General features: G+C 42.0%; 1 protein-coding gene across 1 annotated transcript in view; it reads left to right on the top strand.

The window, feature by feature from the left end:
* th (tyrosine hydroxylase) overlaps positions 1–26,179 on the top strand; it is a 36,194-nt gene that overhangs the window by 4,476 nt on the left and 5,539 nt on the right. The window contains exons 2-12 of the mRNA XM_061917741.1: positions 5,347–5,550; positions 5,624–5,798; positions 9,515–9,603; positions 9,711–9,778; positions 9,848–9,898; positions 15,796–15,941; positions 16,011–16,146; positions 22,765–22,834; positions 25,206–25,262; positions 25,361–25,456; positions 25,524–25,657. Coding sequence (XP_061773725.1) covers positions 5,347–5,550; positions 5,624–5,798; positions 9,515–9,603; positions 9,711–9,778; positions 9,848–9,898; positions 15,796–15,941; positions 16,011–16,146; positions 22,765–22,834; positions 25,206–25,262; positions 25,361–25,456; positions 25,524–25,657 — 1,226 coding nt within the window. The remainder of the gene's footprint in view (positions 1–5,346; positions 5,551–5,623; positions 5,799–9,514; positions 9,604–9,710; positions 9,779–9,847; positions 9,899–15,795; positions 15,942–16,010; positions 16,147–22,764; positions 22,835–25,205; positions 25,263–25,360; positions 25,457–25,523; positions 25,658–26,179) is intronic.

The following is a 26,179-nucleotide window of genomic DNA, read 5'->3' as shown; positions in this document are numbered from 1 at the left end:
GTACACAAGTAAAACAAGGTACAACAGTAAAAACGAGGTACAACAGTAAAAACGAGGTACAACAGTAAAAATGAGGTACAACAGTAAAACAAGGTACAACAGTAAAAACGAGGTACAACAGTAAAAACAAGGTACAGCAGTAAAAACGAGGTACAACAGTAAAACAAGGTACAAGAGTAAAAACGAGGTACAACAGTAAAAACGAGGTACAACAGTAAAACTGAGGTACAACAGACAAAACAAAGTACAACAATAAAAATGAGGTACAACAGTAAAAACGAGGTCCGACAGTAAAAACGAGGTACAACAGTAAAAACAAGGTACAACAGTAAAAACGAGGTACAACGGTAAAAATTAGGTACAACAGTAATAAAGAGGTACAACAGTAAAAACAAAGTACAACAGTCAAAATGAGGTACAACAGTAATAACAAGGTACAACGGTAAAAACGAGGTACAACAGTAATAACAAGGTACAACAGTAAAAACAAGGTACAACAGTAAACACGAGGTACAACAGTTCAAACGAGGTACAACAGTAAAAACAAGGTACAACAGTAAAAACGAAGTACAACACTAAAAACAAGGTGCATCAGTAAAAACGAGGTACAACAGTAAAAATGAGGTACAACAGTAAAAACGAGGTACAACAGTAAAAATAAGGTACAACAGTAAAAACGAGATACAACAGTAAAAATGAGGTACAACAGTAAAAACAAGGTACAACGGTAAAAACGAAGTACAACAGTAAAAACAAGGTACAACAGTAAAAACGAGGTACAACGTTAAAAATTAGGTAAAACAGTAAAAACGAGGTACAACAGTAAAAATGAGTTACACAAGTAAAACAAGGTACAACAGTAAAAACGAGGTACAACAGTAAAAACGAGGTACAACAGTAAAAATGAGGTACAACAGTAAAACAAGGTACAACAGTAAAAACGAGGTACAACAGTAAAAACAAGGTACAGCAGTAAAAACGAGGTACAACAGTAAAACAAGGTACAAGAGTAAAAACGAGGTACAACAGTAAAAACGAGGTACAACAGTAAAAATGAGGTACAACAGACAAAACAAAGTACAACAATAAAAATGAGGTACAACAGTAAAAACGAGGTCCGACAGTAAAAACGAGGTACAACAGTAAAAACAAGGTACAACAGTAAAAACGAGGTACAACAGTAAAAATTAGGTACAACAGTAATAACGAGGTACAACAGTAAAAACAAAGTACAACAGTAAAAATGAGGTACAACAGTAATAACAAGGTACAACAGTAAAAACAAGGTACAACAGTAAACACGAGGTACAACAGTAATAACGAGGTACAACAGTAAAAACAAAGTACAACAATAAAAATGAGGTACAACAGTAAAACGAGGTACAACAGTAAAAACAAGGTACAACAGTAAAAACAAGGTAAAACAGTAAAACGAGGTACAATAGTAAAAATGAGGCACAACAGTAAAATAAGGTACAACAGTAAAAACGAGGTACAACAGTAAAAACGAGGTACATAAAATACATACAACATACAAACCATCATAAAGCTAAAAACTAAAAACATTTGTAATATAATAAAAACTAATCACACGTCGCATCCCACTAAAGTGACTACATCGCAGCTAAGCTTGTTTAAGGAGCTCGTTTATAAAACAACAGCTTGAAGCAGAGGCGTCGCCAGACATATTTCACTGGGGCACGTGCCCCACTGTTGATCTGCAGTGCCCCAGTAAAAATTTCACCAATAAAAAAGAAAACGCTTCAGAGTTTTAAGTCTACATAACATAGACAACAGCGCACATACTACTCAGTATGGTAATTGATTGCTACTGTATTCACTCCACAAAACAGTGAGCACATGGCTACTTGATATGGTAATTTATTCACGAGTGGATCGAGACTTTGGTTGAGAGAGAGAGGGGGGGGGGGGGGGGGATTCGAATCACTGCGTGAGGTAGGTAACGTTAGCCAACAACAATTTGTTAATTACAATATTTTGATTTTGATTTGACTCAAACTGTAACTCCTAGATAGATTTAAGAAAGTTATTCACCCGCAGCAGAGAGGAGGCAGCAGGAATGAGAGATGTAAGTGAAGTCCTAGCTAGCTAGGCAACATAATATTCTTAAATTGATGCTAAGTTAGCTAACATTATTCCTTATATCAAGACAAACATATTCATTTGCTGTACGAGCTGTCGGGGGAATTTCCAATGAACATGAAACATCATGTTGGTTATTGTCTGCTGGTTCTGCATCAATGATGACTTGGAGTAAGCAGGTGTGAGTTGAGTGCTTCTCAAATGGTTTATCTTCAGGAAGAAAAACATTTTTCCATATCATCAAGTTGTGAGCCACATTTTTAAATCATTCAAGTTTGTTTCACAGAAAAATAGCACAGTAGACTTGTCTTGTTAATCGGTGTGACTTTGACTAAAATAATCTTGTTTTGTCACCAGAAAAATGGCTACAGCTAAAGCATCTGGTTTTGTTTCCAGAAAAAATAGTAACATTTCTGTATTTGTTTTCAGAAAGATGGCTGAAAATATCGGGTTTTGTTGCCCCATTTAGATTTAAAAATATATATATATTTCCATGTCTGTCCTGAGTCCTCCTTCAACTTGTTAGTCGGTTTGCCTTTTGCTAAAATACTCACTAATAGTCACTGGAAAAATGGCTAAAAATATCTGGTTTTGTTGCCACAATTTGATTTTTTTCTCCCTAAACTTTTTTTTTTTCATGCACACATCTGACTGCGACTCACTGAAAATGACACACAATCCACTTTTATGTCACGACCCAGCAGTTGGGAACCACTGGTCAACTGTATAACAGTTACTGTAATATTCCCATGTCTGTCCAGAGTGATTGACCACTTTGCAAAAATGAAAAGGAGACGTTACAGTTTACTTCTCAGAAAATGATTCCTTGAACAGACACACAACGGTGTTTCATTTATTCTACTACTGTGGCTTTATTGTTTTGTGTATATTTTATAGTTGTGTGTATCTGAAATAGGATTAGCCACATTGCCATAAATGGAAATTAAATAATATAAAAGAACCCAGAGATGTAAGGGTGCTTTATTTTTTGTTTTACTTTTATAGATGTTAAATTTGCAGATGATTACTGCAATAAATATTTCAAAAAGATTAATTGCTCTTCCTTTTTGCTTTTACCAGTAGTAGTTTAGAAGTCTGAAGTAAAAAAGTGCACAAGTAGGTCAAATGCATTAGTTAATTTCAGGTGGTTAATCATAGATCCATACAACATAATCTGATATAATTTCATAGTTTAAAGCACAATTTATGTATTTTTTTATGATAAATAAGTGCTAAAAATGTTTTTGCTTGCGCACTTTGCACGCTCATCATGAATTATTTGTGCCCCAGGTGTGCCCCAGTAAAGTATTAGGTCTAGTGACGACCCTGGCTTGAAGGAACAAAGGATCTTACCTATCGGTTGTTTTTGGCCTTTCTATTACTAGTGGAGTACCTACATCCTGAGGGCAAGAATCTAAACTCTAAGAAGAGAGGGTGCTGAGGGTTGGCCAGAATGGCATTTGCCTTCTGGATGACTCTGACCTGAGGGGTTAGTTCGTCTGCCTCACAATACGAAGGTCCTGAGTACTCTGGGGTTCAATCCCAGGCTCGGGATCTTTCTATGTGAAGTTTGCATGTTCTCCCCGTGAATGCGTGGGTTCCCTCCGGGTACTCCGGCTTCCTACCACCTCCAAAGACATGCACCTGGGGATAGGTTGATTGGCAACACTAAAAATTAGCCCTAGTGTGTGAATGTGAGTGTGAATGTTGTCTGTCTATCTGTGTTGGCGCTGTGACGAGGTAGCGACTTGTCCAGGGTGAACACCGCCTTCCGCCCGGTTGTAGCCGAGATAGGCACCAGCGCCTCCCGCGACCCCAAAGGGAATAAGCGGTAGAAAATGGATGGATGGATGACCTGATAAATCTGGTTCAGGGGTTTAAGGTAGTGCCTATGGTTGGTTGGTTGGTAGGTAGGTAGGTAGGTAGGTAGGTAGGTAAGTAGGTAGGTAGGTAGGTAGGTAGGTAGGTAGGTAGGTAGGTAGGTAGGTAGGTAGGTAGGTAGGTAGGTAGGTAGGTGGGTAGGTAGGTAGGTAGGTAGGTAGGTAGGTAGGTAGGTAGGTAGGTAGGTGGGTAGGTGGGTAGGTAGGTAGGTAGGTAGGTAGGTAGGGAGATAGATAGATAGATAGATAGTACTTTATTGATTCCTTCAGGAGAGTTCCCTCAGGAAAAATCTAAATTCTAGCAGCAGTGTACAGAATTGAGATCGAATTTAAAAAGTAAATAATGTGGGTATAAATGGAAACAAAATATAAAAATATTACAATAGGAAAACAAATGAAAAGCAACAATGAGAATAAAAATGGGACGGCGTGGCACAGTGGGAGAGTGGCCGTGCGCAACCCGAGGGTCCCTGGTTCAATCCCCACCTAGTACGGACCTCGTCACGTCCGTTGTGTCCTGAGCAAGACACTTCACCCTTGCTCCTGGTTAGCGCCTTGCATAGCAGCTCCCTCCATCAGTGTGTGAATGTGTGTGTGAATGGGTGAATGTGGAAATATTGTCAAAGCGCTTAGGGCTCCTTAAAAAGGGGTAGAAAAGCGCTATACAAGTACAACCCATTTATCATATATTTATTTATTTATTTAAATTGAACAAGGGGTGTATAAAATAGTCAGGATGTGTCATGAATACAAAGGATTATGGGTATTTGTTGTTTTGCGTTTATGTTGTGTTACTGTGAGGATGTTCTTAATTGGTGTGGCTTCACAGCGTGGTGCATATTACTAAGAGTGTTAAAATTGTTTATATCACAACCATTAGTGTACTCTGTGTCACCCAGTATGCCTTGCAGTCGTGTGCGTGTCGCCGCGGAAGCCACACACAACATGATGCTGGACTGACAAGCAGATCGTACATGTTGCAGTAGGCGACAAAGCCAATGGCTTCATAGCACGCCCTAATACTTATTATCTGGGTGACTGCCGGCAGTCATTCAAAAGAATACTAGCGTCTCTTATTGTCTTCTTCGCTTTATGACACGGGTCTTAAATGGCACTTTGAATGTCAAAGGATACCAATCACAGAACCATACATATCAAATATTTCCGGATGGTACAACCGCCACCCGCCCGAATCTAATTAAAATCTATTTTTTCGTCATGTCAACCGCCCGACCGGCGGTTTTATCCGCGGACTCCGCGGATGAGACCGCAAACCGCGCATCTCTAGTTCCCCACATGATTGTCTGTTATTTGCTCTGCCGTTTTTTTTCAATGAATAAAATCTAAGGCCTGTTTGAAACAGTCACAACGCTTCCTGGGTAGACGACAAAGCTTGATCGATGACGCACGGAAGGACCGCGAAGCGGCCGCGGCAGCAGCCGAGGCAGCAGAGGCCAGCGAGCAGATTGTATTTGAGGAGGACGGCGGACGAGCCCTTCTCAACCTCTTCTTCACTTTAGCAGGCAACAAGACGCCTGTCCTATCGAGGACTCTTAAAGTTTTTGAGGTACACAGAAACCTCCCGTTACCCCCGTTAATATGTACTTGAAAATGACGTCACTCATTGCTTTCTGTTCCAGACATTCGAAGCAAAGATCCATCACTTGGAGACACGGCCGTGCCGCAAACCCAAAGACAACCTGCACAGCCTGGAGTACTTTGTACGCTGTGAGCTGCACCTTTCAGATGTCAGCACCCTCATCAGCTCCATCAAAAGAAATGCGGAAGATGTCAAGACCACCAAAGAAGTCAAATGTAAAGCTTTTCATTGGTTCTCTTCAACTAAAACCTCATATTGATTGTATAGTCTTATACTAAAACACTTGTGGTGCGTATAGCCTATTTTTGCGAATTAAAACGTGAAAAGTTGCCACTTGTGGCAAGCAGGGTTTTTTTTTGTGGCCCTTAACTTCATGGTTTAGTGCAGAAATGCCCAAAGTGGGGCCCGCAGTCCAAATTTGACCCGTCGTACCATTTTCTTTGGCCCGCCAAAGTGTGGCTACCAAATGAACTCCATATTCGTTCTGACCTGTTTCAAGCTACCCAATGAGTAATGGCATGTACGCAAAGCTATACTGTAAAAAAGTCAGTAGATTTTACAATAAGAATCTGGCAGCTAAGTTGCCAAAATGTACCTTAAAATCATTCCTGGTACCATTTTCAAGTTGCAGTAATGCACTGTAAAAACAAACTGACATAGATTTAAAGGCCTACTGAAATGAGATTTTCATTTTCAAACAGGGATAGCAGGTCCATTCTATGTGTCATACTTGATCATTTCGCGATATTGCCATATTTTTGCTGAAAGGATTTAGTAGAGAACATCGACAATAAAGTTTGCAACTTTTGGTCGCTAATAAAGAAAGCCTTGCCTTTACCGGAAGTAGCAGACGATGTGCGTGTGACGTCACCGGTGTGAGGGCTCCTCACATCCTCACATTGTTTATAATGTGAACCTCCAGCAGCAAGAGCTATTTGGACCGATAAAGCGACAATTTCCCCATTAATTTGAGCGAGGATGAAAGATTCGTGGATGAGGAAAGTTAGTGAGGCACTAAAAAAAAAAAGAAAAGAAAAAGCGACGGCTATGGGCGGCAGCAGTGGTAGCGTTTCAGATGTAATTAGACACATTTACTAGGATAATTCTGGAAAATCCCTTATCTGCTTATTGTGTTAATAGTATTTTAGTGAGATTAGATGAGTAAAGTCATACCTGAAAGTCGGATGGACTGCGGTGAACGCCAGTGTGTCGGAAAAAGCCGATGAGGAGCCACAGCTGCTTTTTGACAGCTACAGGAGAAGGTCCCATAGTCCACCGATGTCTCCGGTAAGAGCGGACAATTTTCCCATCTAAAAACTCATGAATTGACGTAGAGAAACGTGTTCGCTTGACCGCTCTGTGTTAAAGCTTCACAACACACAAAGAAACACTGGCTGTGTCTCGGTGCTAAAGGCAGCTGCTTTGCACCAACAGCATTCTTATTTATAGTCTCCATTATTAATTGAACAAATTGCAAAAGATTCAGCAACACAGATGTCCAAAATACTGTGTAATCATGCGATGAAAAGAGACGACTTTTAGCCGTAAGTGGTGCTGGGCTAATATGTCCCCTCCAACCAATAACGTCACAAACACGCGTCATCATTCCGCTACGTTTTCAACAAGAAACTCCGCGGGAAATTTAAAATTGTAATTTGGTCAACTAAACCGGCCGTATTGGCATGTGTTGCAATGTTAATATTTCATCATTGATATATAAACTATCAGACTGCGTGGTCGGTAGTAGTGGGTTTCAGTAGGCCTTTAATGTGGAAAAAAACTGGCAGTTCAGTCACCAGCGTTTTAACGTAAAAACAACAATGGTGTAATTTCTCAAATCACAGTAATTTGGCATAAAACCCTCTTTAAAATTTCACTGTAAATTTCTGGAGACTGTAGTGCCAGTTTTTTTTTTTTTACAGTAAAATCTATATATACAGTACAGGCCAACATTTTGGACACATCTTCTCATTTCAATGCGTTTTCTTTATTTTCATGACTACTTTACCTTGTAGATTGTCACTGAAGGCATCACAACTATGACACCTGGCAAGTGAAAATCCTTTCACGTGACTACCTCTTGAAGCTCATTGAGAGAATGCCAAGAGTGTGCAAAACAGTATTTCCCGATCAGCCGAACCTTTAGAAAATTTTGCGGCGGAATGATTATAAAAAATGCTTCAACATTCACATTATAACAAAGCAGACACAAAAATGACAGCAGAACAAACACACATTGGGCAACACAAAACTCAACCATCTCCTCGTTTTAATTGACATTTCTTCTTCATTTATGTGTGGAATAAAAATTCTTACAACGTGCGTTTTCTTACGTCTGGAACACCTTTACAGATAGTGCCGGCCTGTCCCAAGGATGCACCTTCAGTGTGCTAAAAAAGTGGGTTCCATAGAACAGTGGTTCTCAAATGGGGGTACACGTTCCCCTGGGGGTACTTGAAGGTATGCCGAGGGGTACGTGAGATTTTTTTAAAATATTCTAAAAATAGCAACAATTCAAAAATCCTTTATAAATATATTTATTGAATAATACTTCAAAAAATATGAATGTAAGTTCATAAACTGTGAAAATAAATGCAACAATGAGATATTCACTGTTGAGAGCTAGTTTTTTTGTGGACATGTTCCATAAATATTGATGTTAAAGATTTCTTTTTTTGTGAAGAAATGTTTAGAATTAAGTTCATGAATCCAGATGGATCTCTATTACAATCCCAAAAGAGGGCACTTTAAGTTGATGATTACTTCTTTGTGTAGAAATCTTTATTTATAATTGAATCACTTGTTTATTTTTCAACAAGTTTTTTAGTTATTTTTATATCTTTTTTCCAAACAGTTCAACAAAGACCACTACAAATGAGCAATATTTTGCACTGTTATACAATTTAATAAATCAGAAACTGATGACATAGTGCTGTATTTTACTTCATTATCTCTTTTTTTCAACCAAAAATGCTTTGCTCTGATTAGGGGGTACTTGAATTAAAGAAATGTTCACTGAAAAAAGGTTGAGAACCACTGCCATAGAATATGCACTTCAGAACTGCTTGTAAAATTCCCAGAAAGAGTGATTCCTTTAACATTTGTCTGCTGCATGTTTCAAACCATTGTGAAAGTGAATGTGCAGTAAATGAGTGTCTCTATGGCGAAAGCCACGTATTACGTGCAAAAACCTCATGTTATAGGCTGTCCACTGCCTTAGTAGATCACACGCAATTCTATAGTTTGCACATGCTGATTGTGCTTGGTATTTTGATCTTAGTAAATCACGCTTGTGGTCCAAATTTAAATGTTTGCATGATGACTAGTTTTTGCACCTGTAATAATGTTATAGGGCTTCACGGTGGAAGAGGGGTTAGTGCGTCTGCCTCACAATACGAAGGTCCTGCAGTCCTGGGTTCAAATCCAGGCTCGGGATCTTTCTGTGTGGAGTTTGCATGTTCTTCCCGTGAATGCGTGGGTTCCCTCCGGGTACTCCGGCTTCCTCCCACTTCCAAAGACATGCACCTGGGGATAGGTTGATTGGTAACACTAAATTGGCCCTAGTGTGTGAATGTGAGTGTGAATGTTGTCCGTCTATCTGTGTTGGCCCTGCAATGAGGTGGCGACTTGTCCAGGGTGTACCCCGCCTTCCGCCCGATTGTAGCTGAGATAGGCGCCAGCGCCCCCCGCCACCCCAAAAGGGAATAAGCGGTAGAAAATGGAAAAAAAAAAAAATGGTATAAATGCAATATGATTTAATACATCATTTTCCCCTTGTGAAAAATCTACTCAACACAAAGGACTATTCCAAAGTGCCAAAATCTTACAAACCTCCTTTTCAACACTTGTTTATATTTTCAATATTTTGTATTGTTTCCACAATGTTTCAATATCTAAGCAGACATTGACCTTTACCCAACCTTTCTTCCAGTTCACTGGTTTCCAAAGAAAATAGCCGACTTGGATAAATGTCACCATCTGGTCAACAAATTTGATCCAGACTTTGATCATGATCATCCTGTAAGTGGAGGTCCTTGCATGATGAACACAGAGCAACATTTGTTTTTAATGTCATGGCAAAAAAAAAAATAAATGAGATCACTGTTTATGATATTTGATTTGAATAGGGTTTCACAGACCCCGTCTACAGACAGAGAAGAAAAATGATTGGAGACATTGCCTTCGGATACAGACAGTAAGAGACATCTGGTTACAGACATAACCCAGAATAAATAATGTTACTATACTGTTTGTTTGTCCACAGAGGGGAGCCAATTCCTAGAGTGGATTATACAGAAGAGGAAATTGGCACATGGTAAGAGGGCTGCTGTGTGTTTTCCATTTTAAATCCCTTAAAATGTCACAACTTATGTACTGGGGTTGGTCTTTTGGGACAGCAGGCTGTGTGGTGTCTTTCAAGGCTCTTTTGCTACATTATTTACAGATGAATAGCACAATCAAAGCAATTGATTCAAGTCATCAGCCTACAATTTCAGCGCATTTCAGACATGGAATTCATTTTCTGTTCACTTCAAGCTCCTTTCATGCAGCTTGTCCTTACAAGAACTCTCCCGTCCAAAGGCAAAACCTAGTAACTCACTTCCCGCTGATTTTGAGAAAAAGGAAAACCAATCTATCTTGATGCTGTCTTACAAAGATCTACAAAGTCATCAAACGTATAGATGTTTTCTTGAGCTTTCATTTTCTTGCCAATTGAGCCATGGATTGAATCTGCTCTCATGAACGTGTGTGCCCTTTCTCCAGATATTTTATCACAATCTCGGGTGGGCCCCATTCTGCGTTTGCACATTGGGCAAGAGCCGTGTACAGCGTCCAGTTTTTATTTTGACCTCCACAGTTATCTGCCCAAAAGAGTATGCAAGGGGAAGAATCAAGAACCATACATTTAATGAAGGTGCTTGCAACGTCCTGGGCCAATCTTCCAAATATTCCCTCGTGCCATAATATCAGATAAACAGGTTGACCGTCGGCCCCCATTCGTGCAAATGTCTCTTTAAAGACAATAAGGCGACTGAAAAAGAAGCTCCGATTGGTCCCTTGAGATTCTAGGTGTTTCTGTTGTATCTACACGGTTATGTGGTAGTTGCTAGGTCCTGCCATGCGCGTAACAGCTTACTTACGGAACAAATTACAATATCGCATACACTAATGTAAAGCATATCACCTAGGAACTCCAAAATTTTTATCAGCTCAGTTTTGACCAAAATTGAGTTACTGGGTTTTGCCTTTGGACGGGAAAACTTAGTAGGGAAGTATACAAAAAGAAAACATATTGCTTGTTTGAACTGGACCGTTTTCAAGCAACAAAATACTCCAAAACAGTGACCAGATTTTAATAAAAATGCTGTGTGTGATTTGGGAGCGTTTAGATTAGGGGTGTCAAACATACGGCCCGTGGGCCGAATCAGGCCCGCAAACAGGTTTTATGCGGGCCATTAAATGAGTTTTCTATGTATAAAATTGAGCTGTCTATTCATTTAAATAAGAATTTCCTAGAAATTTTTAAATTTTGGGAAAAACAAGATTTTTAAAAATATAAGTGCTACAACACCCCCCCCGCCAACCCAAAGGGAATAAGTGGTAGGAAATGGATGGATGGTTGGAAGTACTACAACAATTGTCCGATATGATATGAATGGGTTGTTGTTGGAATTTTTCCAAACAGTTGAAAAATGTTGACGTACTAACAGTTTTAATTTAAATGGGTATTTCGGAATTCCTAGAATTTCGGGGAAAACTCTGAATTTTTACGAAAAGAAAAATGGTAGTTTTATTGTCCCAATTAAGAAGAGTGTTTTGAAGGTGCAATTGTCAAAAACGATTTTTAAATTTGTAGAATGTGAAAAATTCCAGGAGGGAGTGAAAATAGGGCTTTGGGAAAAGGGGAATTCTGGGACTCAATGACCAGATTTAGCTAAACATAGCTGAAATTTGTGAGCTTTTGGATCAGGGGTGTCAAACATACGACCCGTGGGCCGCATCAGGCCCACGAACAGGTTTTACGCGGCCCACGAGATGAGTTTGCTAAGTATAAAATTGAGCTGTCCATTCATTTAAATAAGAACTTCCTCGAAATTTGTGAATTTTGGGAAAAACTGGAATTTTTAAAATATAAGTACTACAACAATTGTCGTAGATGATATGATTGGGTTGGTGCAGGATTTTTTCCAAACAGTTGAACAATTTTGACGTACTGGCAGTTTGAATTAAAATTGCTATTTCGGAATTCCTAGAATTTTGGGAAAAAATTTGAATTTTTACGGAAAGAAAAATAGTAGTTTTACAGTCCCAATTAAGAAGAATGTTTTGAAGGTGCAATTGTCAAGAACGATTGAAAATTGTGGACGGTAAACAATTCCAGAAAGGGGTGAAAATAGGGCTTTGGAAAAGAGTGAATTCTGGGAATTCTGGGAATCAATGACCAGATTTAGCTAAAAATGCTGTAATTTGGGAGCTTTTGGTTTAGGGGTGTCAAACATACGGCCCGTGGGCCGGATCAGGCCCGCGAACAGGTTTTATTCGGCCTACAACTTGAGTTTGCTAAGTATAAAATTGAGCCGTCCATTCATTTAAATAAGAATTTCCTACAAATTTGTGAATTTTGGGAAAAACAGTAATTTTGAAAATATAAGTACTACAACAATTGTCGTAGATGATATGAATGGGTTGGTGTTGGAATTCTTCCAAACAGTTGACAAATGTTGACGTACTAACAGTTTGAATATAAATGGGTATTTCGGAATTCCTAGAATTTCGGGAAAAACTGGGAATTTTTACGAAAAGGAAAATGGTAGTTTCATCGTCCTAATTAAGAAGAATGTTTTGAAGGTGCAATTGTCAAGATTGATTGAAAATTGTGGACTGTGAAGAATTTCCAGGAAGGGGTGAAAATAGGGCTTCGGAAAAGAGTGAATTCTGGGAGTCAATGACCAGTTTTGCTAAAAATGCTGTGATTTTATTTCTATTAACTGGAATCCAGCGTGCTGTGGGGCCCTATTGTAGTGAATCACACCCGAGCCATCAAAAATGCATAAAATATTTAATGGGTATGTGATAGTTAACAAGTTTTTAGCAAACTTTATATACTCTGGACCAAGACGTCGAGTAATCGCTCGACATACATGGCAGACTTGAACTGATACAGTCTGCTTTGCTAGTCGAAATGCATTCGCTATTTTCCGTAGTCTTCCCTCGTCGGCTAGGTAATACAAAGAACACGCTACCTTATTTATCACATCCACGGGAGCCCACATTCTTATTGTCTCTCCTATGACAAATGGACAAAATTTTTCGATAAGTAGACTCACAGCTGACCTTGACATTCGAAAGTTCTCTTACCATTGCTCCGGCACAACACGCTGTTTGACAAACATATGCCAGCAGGCTGCCGTTCTTCCAGGCCTTATCCAAAACTGTTGCTCAGAATTCCTCGCTCAAGAAAAATTTCTTGTTTGTGAACCCGTTCTCAAACAATGGCAATAAAAACTATTCTGATTCTGATTGCCGTCTGAGATGTGTCGTATCCGAAATAGCTACAATCGCGCGTTTCCTTCTATTAAGGTATTCATGTGTGCGTTATAGCTCGGTTGGTAGAGTGGCCGTGCCAGCAACTTGAGGGTTCCAGGCTCAATCCCCGCTTCCACCATCCTAGTCACTGCCGTTGTGTCCTTAGGCAAGACACTTTACCCACCTGCTCCCAGTGCCACCCACATTGGTTTAAATGTAACTTAGATATTGGGTTTCACTATGTAAAAGTGCTTTGAGTCACTAGAGAAAAGCGCTATATAAAAATAATTCACTTCACTTCTCTTTTTTACAAGCGCGAAACAAGAGGAAGGCGAAACACGGGCATGTCTGGGTGACTCGCCTCCATCTTTTCATTGGTTAGCTCCGAGTTACGAAACAGGTTGTTATGAATCTGGCTGGGGCGCCTTCTTTCTGACGTCACTTCCTGTGTGGGCGTGGTCTTTCCGGCGTCACGTCCTCTCCGAACTCAGTTTGTAAACGATCAATGAGTCCATACAACGCTAAGAGCCGAAGATTCAAGCACTTAGCCGTTTAAAAAAATATCCAATATGGGGAACTTTAAACAATGGTTTAGTGTGGCTGACACAGGGCTTAGGCTAAATAATTATTTGTTTAAGGAGTTATTCAGCTTAATGTAGACAGGCAGGGCTGTCCCGCCCTAAACGCAGAACAGGGCTATGCGTAGGGTCCTACCATCCGTGGGGGGGTGATGTAAAATATCAATGAATGAACGACAGGGTGCTTTATATTGAATTTTACAGCAAATACTTAGTTTAGTCTTAATTTGAAGGGACAGTGCACAGAGACATTAAGCTCAAGGACATATATGTTCTACACCAGATTATAGCTAAATAGCTCATTTCCATCTGCAGTCCCTGGCTATACCTAAATTAAAGGGATACAAAAATCATGCAATAAAATTATAACATTAAAATTAATTCAATGACACATAATTATACAATACAACCACACCTAATTTACATCATAACACAGACATGTGTTAATCAATTTACGATAAATTGATTAACGTGGACCCCGACTTAAACAAGTTGAAAAACTTATTCGGGTGTTACCATTTAGTGGTCAATTGTACGGAATATGTACTGAACTGTGCAATCTACTAATAAAAGTAACAATCAATCAAAACATGTAAAGGTACTCGGTTCAATTCTTGGTTAAAGTTATCAAGTTTTCTAAGATTATGATACAATTTTGCACAAAAAATATTATTGAACAATTTATTTTATATATATTAGTGTTAATACAAAACATTCATAAAATTCAATTCAAGTTTCATTATAAAAGTAAAAAAATTGTTTAATACAAAGAGTATGTATGAGTAGTCACTAGAGATGACCGGTTTGCGGTCTCATCCGCGGATAAACCGCGGGTCGGGCGGTTGACATGGAGAAAAAATAGATTTTAATTAGATTCAGGCGGGTGGCGGTTGAACCATCCGGAAATATTTGATATACATGGTTCTGGGATCGGTATCCTTTGCCATTCAAAGAGCCATTTAAGACCCGTGTCATCAAGCGAAGAAGACATCAGGAGACGCTATTATTCTCTTGAATGAATGTCGGCAGTCACCCAGATAATAAGTATTAGGGCGTGCTATGAAGCCATTGACTTTGTCGCCTACTACAACATGTACGATCTACTTGTCAATCCAGCGTCATGTTGTGTGTGGCTTCCGTGGCAACACACACACGACTGCAAGGAATACTGGGTGACACAGAGTACACTAATGGTTGTGATATAAACAATTTTACACTCTTAGTAATATGCGCCACGCTGTGAAGCCAAACCAATTAAGAACGACAAACACATTTCGGGAGAACATCCTCACAGTAACACAACATAAATGCAACACAACAAATACCCAGAATCCTTTGTATTCATGACACTTCCTGACTATTTTATACACCCCGTTAGCAGCAAACCCCCCCCCCCCCCCCCCCCCTGCGTGCGTCGGTAAGGTGGCCGGGGTTGGGGGCGCGGGGGTGTAAAATATATTCTGGAAGTGTCACGGATACAAAGGATTGTGGGCATTTGTTGTGTTGCTTTTATGTTGTGTTACTGTGAGGATGTTTTCCCGAAATGTGTTTGTCAATCTTGTTGGGGGTGGCTTCACAGCGTGGCGCATATTAGTAAATGTTAAAGTTGTTTATATCACAACCATCAGTGTACTCTGTATCACCCAGTATGCCTTTCAATCTTGTACGTGTAATTGCGGAAACTGCACACAACATGTTGCCGGACCAACAATCGGTTCGTACATGTTGTTGAAGGTGTCAAAGGCACTGGCTTCACAGCACGCCCATATTCTTGTCATCAGGGTGAACGCTATTGGATAGTCGCGAGAACGGTAGCGGTTCCAATTGTCATCATTACTCTGTGAAACAGGTTTAAATAGCTCCATGAGTGGTAAAGGCAGCCGACCTCTGATGTATTTCAGCGGGCGGTTGGTGGGCGGGTACGGTCCTGATAAAATGTTGGTTAGGGTGGACGTCGGGTGAATGACGACTTTGGTGACGCGGTTGCAGATGATATACGTGCCTATCCGCGCATCTCTAGTAGTCACCCAAAATACATTAAAAGTTAAAAAACAAGGCAGTCTGTGTTGTCTGAGGAGACGACATAATCCTTTTTATCTGCTATCAGGCGGGAAGTCTTTTCCACCCTGAGGGACCTGTACTCCACCCATGCCTGCAGTGAGTACCTCGAGGCCTTCCGTCTGCTGGAAAGGCATTGTGGGTACAGTCCAAACAACATTCCCCAGCTGGAAGACGTGTCCCGCTTCCTTAAAGGTAGGAGAATGAGATCATGTAAATGCAACACAAAAATGTGATTTTCTCTCCTATCATATTGCCGAATAGAGCGCACTGGCTTTCAGCTGCGTCCAGTAGCGGGTTTGCTCTCGGCCAGAGACTTCCTGGCCAGTTTGGCATTCCGGGTGTTCCAGTGCACCCAGTACATCCGACACGCCTCCTCTCCAATGCATTCCCCAGAGCCGTGAGTACATGACAGCTATTTCTCAAACATGAATTGTCAAAAGGTGGGGTCCCCGCATTAAAAAAAAAATATTGACAATTAGAAAGTGCATGATTGTAGATGACCACTATGGGCCTGATCTACTAAAGATTTCCGTGTATTAAAACACAAACAAACTTGACAGCTAAACAAAGCTGACCCACTAAGCTTGTGTGCAGAGGGCCGTGTCTCCTAATTGAGCAAAACCGAGAGCGAAATTAATTTAGTGTCTGTCTTCGTGCATATGCAAAACATAAGCTAAGTATCAGAATGCCCACAGCACTGGGAGGCATACTTCCCAACCCTCCCGGAATTTCCGGGAGATTCCTGAAATTCAGCGCCTCTCCCGAAAACCTCCCGGAAGAAATTTTCTCCCGGAAATCTCCCGAAATTCACGCCCCCTCCAGCTCCATGAGGACATGAGTGGGGACAGCCTGTTTTCATGTCCGCTTTCCTGTTATATAAACAGCTGGCCTGCCCAATCACGTTACAACATCTACGGATTTTTAATAAAAAACTGCACACACAAGGAGACGATGCAGAAGAACGAGGAAGTTGCAGCCATGGCGACGCTGTCTGTAATAGAGTGATTCTATGTTGTCTGTTGCCATCTCCTGGTGAATGTTGGCTATAGCGTTATGGGGTTTCTTTTTGATTGGCCAACAATTTATGTGGCGTTGCGCACCTAACGGCAAGTGACTCTCGCCAGTATGGCACGCAAATGGCAGAACAAAGGTTACTCAAATAGTGAAAAGTAAGTGTTGTTGTTTTTTTAATAACCAGCAAGCACAGTACAATTAGTAGAACAACTGTGTTTTTATTACTGTGTATTTGATAGGTGCCGTCTGAAATTCAATTACTTCTTTTATTTATATATATAATAAAATAAATATATATATAGCTACAATTCATTGAAAGTCAAGTATTTCATACATATATATATATATATATATGAATTACTTGAGTTGGTGAATTATATTCGTCCCCTCTTAACCACGCCTCCTGCCGAAACCACGCCCCCCCCCGACCATGCAATATGTAATTTCTTGCATCTGTAGCATTCCAGCACATGACGCTCACAGTTATTGCCAGCATCTCCCAAATGGACTAAATGGACTGCCTATAAATTGCCCAGAAAAGTTTCGTATGTCGGCTGCTTGTTTCAAAACATAGCAAAACGCTACAGACAAAAGCATGATAACAATTATGTGCAATAAATGAGTGTTTCCATGGCAAAAGCCGCGTAGTACGCGCTAAAGTGGTGCAATCTGCACCACTTATCAATTGAGCATGATAACATGAATATGCAATACATGAGAGTTTCCATGTTGAAACCCGCATAGTACAACCAAAAAACTCATTTAAAATAGGGCCGTCTGCACCACTTATAAATTGTACACACAGTCTTAGTAGAGCACATCCAGCACGCCCACTAATGGCCTGATTTCCTAAAGGTTTGCAAGAACTAAAGCACGTGCAAACCTGACCGCAAATGCAAAGCTGATCTACTAAACGGATTGTGTCTGTTAAATGAGGCGTGCAATTCATTTCTCTTGTTATGATCCGATGGCTCCTCTCTGAGCTGCTACCTTACCGTGGTAGAGGAGTTTGTGTGTCCCAATGATCCTAGGAGCTATGTTGTCTGGGGGTTTTCATGCCCCCTGGTAGGGTCTCCCAAGACAAACAGGTCCTAGGTGAGTGATCAGACAAAGAGCAGCTCAAAGACTTCAATGGAATTACAACGAAATGAACCCAGATTTCCCTCGCCCGGACGTGGGTCACCGGGGCCCCGCTCTGGAGCCAGGCCCGGAGTTGGGGCACGATGGCGAGCGCCTGGTGGTCGGGCCTGTTCCCATGGGGCCCGGCCGGGCACAGCCCGAAGAGGCAACGTGGGTCATCCCTCCAATGGGCTCACCACTCATAGGAGGGGCCATAGAGGTCGGGTGCATTGTGAGCTGGGCGGCAGCCGAAGGCAGGGCACTTGGCGGTCCGATCCTCGGCTACAGAAGCTAGCTCTTGGGACGTGGAACGTCACCTCACTGGGGGGGAAGGAGCCTGAGCTAGTGCGCGAGGTAGAGAAGTTCCGGCTGGATATAGTCGGACTCACCTCGACGCACAGCAAGGGCTCTGGAACCAGTTCTCTCGAGAGGGACTGGACCCTCTTCCACTCTGGCGTTGCTGGCAGTGAGAGGCGACGGGCTGGGGTGGCAATTCTGGTTGCCCCCCGGCTCAAAGCCTGTACGTTTGAGTTCAACCCAGTGGACGAGAGGGTAGCTTCCCTTCGCCTTCGGGTGGGGGGACGGATCCTGACTGTTGTTTGTGCTTACGCACCAAACAGCAGTTCAGAATACCCACCCTTTTTGGGTACACTCGAGGGAGTACTGGAAAGTGCTCCTCCGGGTGATTCCCTTGTCCTACTGGGAGACTTCAACGCTCATGTTGGCAACGACAGTGAAACCTGGAGAGGCGTGATTGGGAAGAATGGTCGCCCGGATCTAAACCCGAGTGGTGTTTTGTTATTGGACTTTTGTGCTCGTCACAGTTTGTCGATAACAAACACCATGTTCAAACATAAGGGTGTCCATATGTGCACTTGGCACCAGGACACCCTAGGCCGCAGCTCCATGATCGACTTTGTAGTTGTGTCATCGGATTTGCGGCCTTATGTTTTGGACACTCGGGTGAAGAGAGGGGCAGAGCTTTCTACCGATCACCACCTGGTGGTGAGTTGGCTGCGATGGTGGGGGAGGATGCCGGACAGACCTGGCAGGCCCAAGCGCATTGTGAGGGTCTGCTGGGAACGTCTGGCAGAGTCTCCTGTCAGAGAGAGTTTCAATTCACACCTCCGGGAGAACTTTGAACATGTCACGAGGGAGGTGCGGGACATTGAGTCCGAGTGGACCATGTTCCGAACCTCTATTGTCGAGGCGGCTGATTGGAGCTGTGGCCGCAAGGTTGTTGGTGCCTGTCGTGGCGGTAATCCCAGAACCCGTTGGTGGACACCAGCAGTGAGGGATGCCGTCAAGCTGAAGAAGGAGTCCTATCGGGTTCTTTTGGCTCATAGGACTCCGGAGGCAGTGGACGGGTACCGACGGGCCAAGCGGTGTGCAGCTTTAGCGGTCGCGGAGGCAAAAACTCGGACATGGGAAGAGTTCGGGGAAGCCATGGAAAACGACTTCCGGGCGGCTTCGAAGCGATTCTGGACCACCATACGGCGCCCCAGGAAGGGGAAGCAGTGCACTATCAACACCGTGTATGGTGCGGATGGTGTTCTGCTGACTTCGACTGCGGATGTTGTGGATCGGTGGAGGGAATACTTCGAAGACCTCCTCAATCCCACCAACACGTCTTTCTTTGAGGAAGCGGTGCCTGGGGAATCTGTAGTGGACTCTCCTATTTCTGGGGCTGAGGTCGCTGAGGTAGTTAAAAAGCTCCTCGGCGGCAAGGCCCCGGGGGTGGATGAGATCCGCCCGGAGTTCCTTAAGGCTCTGGATGCTGTGGGGCTGTCTTGGTTGACAAGACTCTGCAGCATCGCGTGGACATCGGGGGCGGTACCTCTGGATTGGCAGACCGGGGTGGTGGTCCCTCTCTTTAAGAAGGGGGACCGGAGGGTGTGTTCCAACTATCGTGGGATCACACTCCTCAGCCTTCCCGGTAAGGTTTATTCAGGTGTACTGGAGAGGAGGCTTCGCCGGATAGTCGAACCTCGGATTCAGGAGGAACAGTGTGGTTTTCGTCCTGGTCGTGGAACTGTGGACCAGCTCTATACTCTCGGCAGGGTTCTTGAGGGTGCATGGGAGTTTGCCCAGCCAGTCTACATGTGCTTTGTGGACTTGGAGAAGGCATTCGACCGTGTCCCTCGGGAAGTCCTTTGGGGAGTGCTCAGAGAGTATGGGGTATCGGAATGTCTTATTGTGGCAGTCCGCTCCCTGTATGATCAGTGTCAGAGCTTGGTCCGCATTGCTGGCAGTAAGTCGGACACGTTTCCAGTGAAGGTTGGACTCCGCCAAGGCTGTCCTTTGTCACCGATTCTGTTCATAACTTTTATGGACAGAATTTCTAGGCGCAGTCAAGGCGTTGAGGGGTTCCGGTTTGGTGGCCACGGGATTAGGTCTCTGCTTTTTGCAGATGATGTAGTCCTGATGGCTTCATCTGGCCGGGATCTTCAGCTCTCACTGGATCGGTTCGCAGCCGAGTGTGAAGCGACTGGAATGAGAATCAGCACCTCCAAGTCCGAGTCCATGGTTCTCGCCCGGAAAAGGGTGGAGTGCCATCTCCGGGTTGGGGAGGAGACCCTGCCCCAAGTGGAGGAGTTCAAGTACCTAGGAGTCTTGTTCACGAGTGGGGGAAGAGTGGATCGTGAGATCGACAGGCGGATCGGTGCGGCGTCTTCAGTAATGCGGACGTTGTATCGATCCGTTGTGGTGAAGAAGGAGCTGAGCCGGAAGGCAAAGCTCTCAATTTACCGGTCGATCTACGTTCCCATCCTCACCTATGGTCATGAGCTTTGGGTCATGACCGAAAGGATAAGATCACGGGTACAAGCGGCCGAAATGAGTTTCCTCCGCCGGGTGGCGGGGCTCTCCCTTAGAGAGAGGGTGAGAAGCTCTGCCATCCGGGAGGAGCTCAACGTAAAGCCGCTGCTCCTCCACATCGAGAGGAGCCAGATGAGGTGGTTCGGGCATCTGGTCAGGATGCCACCCGAACGCCTCCCTAGGGATGTGTTTAGGGCACGTCCAGCTGGTAGGAGGCCACGGGGAAGACCCAGGAACCGTTGGAAAGACTATGTCTCCCGGCTGGCCTGGGAACGCCTCGGGATCCCCCGGGAAGAGCTAGACGAAGTGGCTGGAGATAGGGAAGTCTGGGCTTCCCTGCTTAGGCTGCTGCCCCCGCGACCCGACCTCGGATAAGCGGAAGATGATGGATGGATGGATGGATGGATGATCCGATGGTCACTCGTAAATCACAAGACACATAAAAACAAACAACTATTAACAATCACAATCACATCTATTGACACTTTAGAGCAGGGGTCACCAACCTTTTTGGAAACCAAGAGCTACTTCTTGGGTACTGATTAATGCGAAGGGCTACCAGTTTGATACACACTTAAATAAATTGCCAGAAATAGCCAATTTGTTCAATTTACCTTTAACTCCGTTATTATCAATAATTGATGATATTTATCATTGTGGAAACCCTGATCATCTTAATGATTTCTCACAATAAATATACATAGAAACAGATAAATATCCAGGAAAAAAATGGGGTTTTCTGTCTGTCATTCCGTCGTACATTTTTTTTCCTTCTACACAAGGTTTTTTGTAGAGAATAAATGATGAAAAAACACTTAATTGAACGGTTTAAAAAAAGGAGAAAACACGAAAAAAATAAAAATTACATTTTGAAACATAGTTTATCTTCAATTTTGACTCTTTAAAATTCAAAATTCAACTGAAAAAAAGAAGAGAAAAACTAGGTAATTTGAATCTTTTTGAAAAAATAAAAAAAATAATTTATGGAACATCATTAGTAATTTTTCCTGATTAAGAATATTTTTAGAATTTTGATGACATGTTTTAAATAGGTCAAAATCCAATCTGCCCTTTGTTAGAATATATAACAAATTGGACCAAGCTATATGTCTAACAAACACAAATCATTATTTCTTCTAGATTTTCCAGAACAAAAATTTTACAATGAATTCAAAAGACTTTGAAATAAGATTTAAATGTTATTCTACAAATTTTCTAGATTTGCCAGAATATTTTTTTTTAATTTTAATCATAAGTTTGAAGAAATATTTCACAAATTCTGCTTCATCGAAAAAATAGAAGCTAAAATGAAGAATTAAATTAAAATGTATTTATTATTCTTCAGAATAAAAAAAAAAAACTTGAACATTGATTTAAATTGTCAGAAAAGAAGAGGAAGGAATTCAAAAGGTAAAAATGTATATGTGTTTAAAAATCCTAAAATCATTTTTAAGGTTGTATTTTTTTTCTAAAATTGTCTTTCTGAAAGTTATAGGAAGCAAAGTAAAAAAATTAATGAATTTGTTTAAACAAGTGAAGACCAAGTCTTTAAAATATTTTCTTGGAGTTTCAAATTCTATTTGAGTTTTGTCTCTCTTAGAATTAAAAATGTCGAGCAAAGCGAGACCAGCTTGCTAGTACATAAATAAAATTAAAAGAATAGAGGCAGCTCACTGGTAAGTGCTGCTATTTGGGCTATTTTTAGAACAGGCCAGCGGGCGACTCATCTGGTCCTTACGGGCTACCTGGTGCCCACGGTCACCGCGTTGGTGACCCCTGATTTAGAGTTTCCAGTTACCCTCATATGAATGTTTTTGAAATGTGTGTGAAAACCACACCCAGTCCAACAACCAAAGCAAGCATGAGGAGAACATGCAAACGCCACACACAAATACCCGAGCAGATATTAGTAAGGAAAAACAATCATATTGACATGAATTGTTTATATTGGGTATTGTCTCAACCAAACGTAATTTCTAATTTTGTCCAACATGACAGGCACACCCTTACTTATTATCCAACAATGATTTTAAAACGTTTTTTTCCCCACTCTCTCTCCATCCAGCGACTGCGTCCATGAGCTTCTTGGCCATGTGCCTATGTTGGCAGACCGTACATTTGCACAGTTTTCCCAGGTAAGCCTGTGATCAATCCAAATCAAAATTCTTTAAAAACAAAGGTATTACTTAAAGGCCTACTGAAATGAGATTTTCTTATTTAAATGGGGATAGCAGGTCCATTCTATGTGTCATACTTGATCATTTCGCGATATTGCCATATTTTTGCTGAAAGGATTTAGTAGAGAACATCAACAATAAAGTTTGCAACTTTTGGTCGCTAATAAAAAAGCCTTGCCTTTACCAGAAGTACTGTAGCAGACGATGTGCGCGTGACGTCACTGGTTGTAGGTCTCCTCACATCCTCACATTGTTTATAATCATAGGCACCAGCAGCAAGTGCAATTCAGACCGAGAAAGCGACGAGTTCCCCATTTATTTGAGCGAGGATGAAAGATTCGTGGATGAGGAAAGTTAGAGTGAAGCACTAACAAAAAAAAAAGAAAAGAAAAGGCGACGGCTCCAGGCGACAGCAGTATGAGCGACTCAGATGTTATTAGACACATTTACTAAGATAATTCTGTAAAATCCCTTATCTGCTTATTGTGTTAATAGTGTTTTAGTGAGATTATAAAGTCATACCTGAAAGTCGGAGGGCTGCGGTGAACGCCAGTGTCTCTGAGAGAAGCCAAGATCACAGCTGCCTTTTTGACAGCTACAGGAGGAGGTCCCATAATCCACTCAAGTCTGCGGTAAGAGCCGACTTAATATCACAATTTTCCCATCCAAAAACTTGCTGGTTGACGTAGAGAAACATGTTCGCTTGACCGCTCTGTGTTAAAGCTTCACAACAAACAAACACCGGCTGTCTTTCGGCGCTAAAGGCAGCTCCAATCCACCACTTTCCACCAACAGCATTCTTCTTTATAATCTCCATTATTAATTGAACAAATTGCAAAAGATTTAGCAACACAAATGTCCTAATTACTGTGTAATTATGCAATGAAAAGAGACGACTTTTAGCCCTAAGTGGGGCTGGGCTAATATGTCCGCTACAACCTGAGACGTCACAAACACGCGTCATCATTCTGCGACGTTTTCAACAAGAAACTCCGCGGGAAATTTAAAATTGCAATTTAGTAAACTAAACCGGCCGTAATGGCATGTGATGCAATGTTAATATTTCATCATTGATGTATAAACCATCAGACTGCGTGGTCGGTAGTAGTGGGTTTCTGTAGGCCTTTAAGTGATATTTTAATAGTTTATTAATGTGTTTGTCGTTGGCACTGGTAAAGAACTGCACCATACTATGGTACCTAAACTCACAAGTAATTTGAGATACAGACTGTCTCTCAGCTTTTTGATATGCTTTTTAAGTTGCAAGCATACCGTGATTTACAAGCATTTTCATTGAGCAATAAAGAGTTCATATATTGTTATGCGTTGTTGTTCTTGCTTTGTTTAAACAGAAAACAAACACATGTATTGATTATACGGTTGGCATGCGTGTTTGAGTGCCCTTTAGAGATCGACACAATCCTGCCCTCCAACTGTTTTGAACTAATAAAGTTATTGTGGAGGAGAAGAAGCAGAAGACCAACCCCGTGGCATGCAATAACAAACATCCAAACGAACATTTATCCGTAAAAATATTGAGAAGCTGCAGACGCTGCCTTTGGACTGTAGTACTCAATCGACAAACCAGATGGTAGAGAAGATCTTGACAGTCTGATTTTAAAAATACACGTTACATGTTACAATAGTGGGTTTCACGGTGGAAGAGGGGTTAGTGCGTCTGTCTCACAATACGAAGTTCCTGCAGTCCTGGGTTCAAATCCAGGCTCGGGATCTTTCTGTGTGGAGTTTGCATGTTCTCCCCGTGAATGCGTGGGTTCCCTCCGGGTACTCCGGCTTCCTCCCACTTCCAAAGACATGCACCTGGGGATAGGTTGATTGGCAACACTAAATTGGCTGTAGTGTGTGAATGTGAGTGTGAATGTTGTCTGTCTATCTGTGTTGGCCCTGCGATGAGGTGGCGACTTGTCCAGGGTGTACCCTGCCTTCCGCCCGATTGTAGCTGAGATAGGCGCCAGCGCCCCCCCGCAACCCCGAAAGGGAATAAGCGGTAGAAAATGGATGGATGGATGGATGTTACAATAGTGGTGTTTTGGGAGGGCCAAATTAAATTGATTTAAATGAATTTCAATTAATAATTTGAGATAGAAGTACTTTGAGGTACGAGCTTGGTCATGGAACGCAATGTGCTTGTACAAACTGTAAGTTGAGGTACCACTTTGCAAGTGAGAACTCAAACAGATCCTTATTTTCTTTGAGAAGGCAGCCTTTGAATTAAAGTTCTCGTTAGGTTTTTGTTAGTTTACATTTGTGGCCTGTCAGGTTAGGCTTGTCTATCTCAAAAAACAATTAACTTGATTGTTTTGTGCAGAATCTTGGCCTGGCTTCGCTTGGTGCTTCAGACGCCGATATTGAGAAACTATCCACAGTAAGAGCAAGAACGGTCTTGATGATGAATAATGAATTTGGAGTCCACTCTAGTGCACATTTTTTCTCCATGACTGTCGTTTGTGTTTCCTCGAGCAGCTTTATTGGTTCACTGTGGAGTACGGCTTGTGCAAACAAAATGGTGAAGTGAGGGCTTACGGCGCTGGACTACTTTCATCTTATGGAGAGCTTGTGGTATGTGTTTATGTCCGCCGTGTGTATATGAACGTAGCAATTAAACTTACCTAAATTATGTGTGCAGCACTCTCTCTCTGATGAACCGGAGACAAGGGAGTTCCATCCAGAAGCCGCAGCAGTGCAACCCTACCAAGACCAAACCTACCAACCCGTTTACTTTGTTTCAGAGAGTTTTTCTGATGCAAAGGAGAAATTCAGGTGCAGTATTCTTCAGGATTGTCCAAACTTTTCTTACTTCTGATCAACTATGACACTGATATTATAGCCTTGAGTAGTGGCCGATACGATATCAATACGAAGGTTATGTTTAACTTTTGTATTTCAGAGCTCATGACTGTGGTGCGTTCAAGCAACTATGATTAAAGTTCCAAAAAGGGGTATCACTGGTTTTTAAGGACATGGAGAAGCTTAAATCCCAGTAGATGCATTGATAATATTATTATATTAAAGATGATTGTAATTTTGTAGTATTATGATTAGTATTATCCATTAATTAGAATTCTACATAAATCAGCTAATCCCTGTTTTTCATTTGGAAGTATATGAAGTATTGAAAGATATTTATCCATCCATCCATCCATCATCTTCTGCTTATCCGAGGTCGGGTCGCGGGGGCAGCAGCCTAAGCAGGGAAGCCCAGACTTCCCTATCTCCAGCCACTTCGTCTAGCTCTTCCCGGGGGATCCCGAGGCGTTCCCAGGCCAGCCGGGAGACATAGTC

This window comes from Nerophis ophidion, linkage group LG12, assembly GCF_033978795.1.
Source record: "Nerophis ophidion isolate RoL-2023_Sa linkage group LG12, RoL_Noph_v1.0, whole genome shotgun sequence".
NCBI lineage: Eukaryota > Metazoa > Chordata > Actinopteri > Syngnathiformes > Syngnathidae > Nerophis > Nerophis ophidion.
This window is presented reverse-complemented; position numbering and strand designations above follow the sequence as displayed.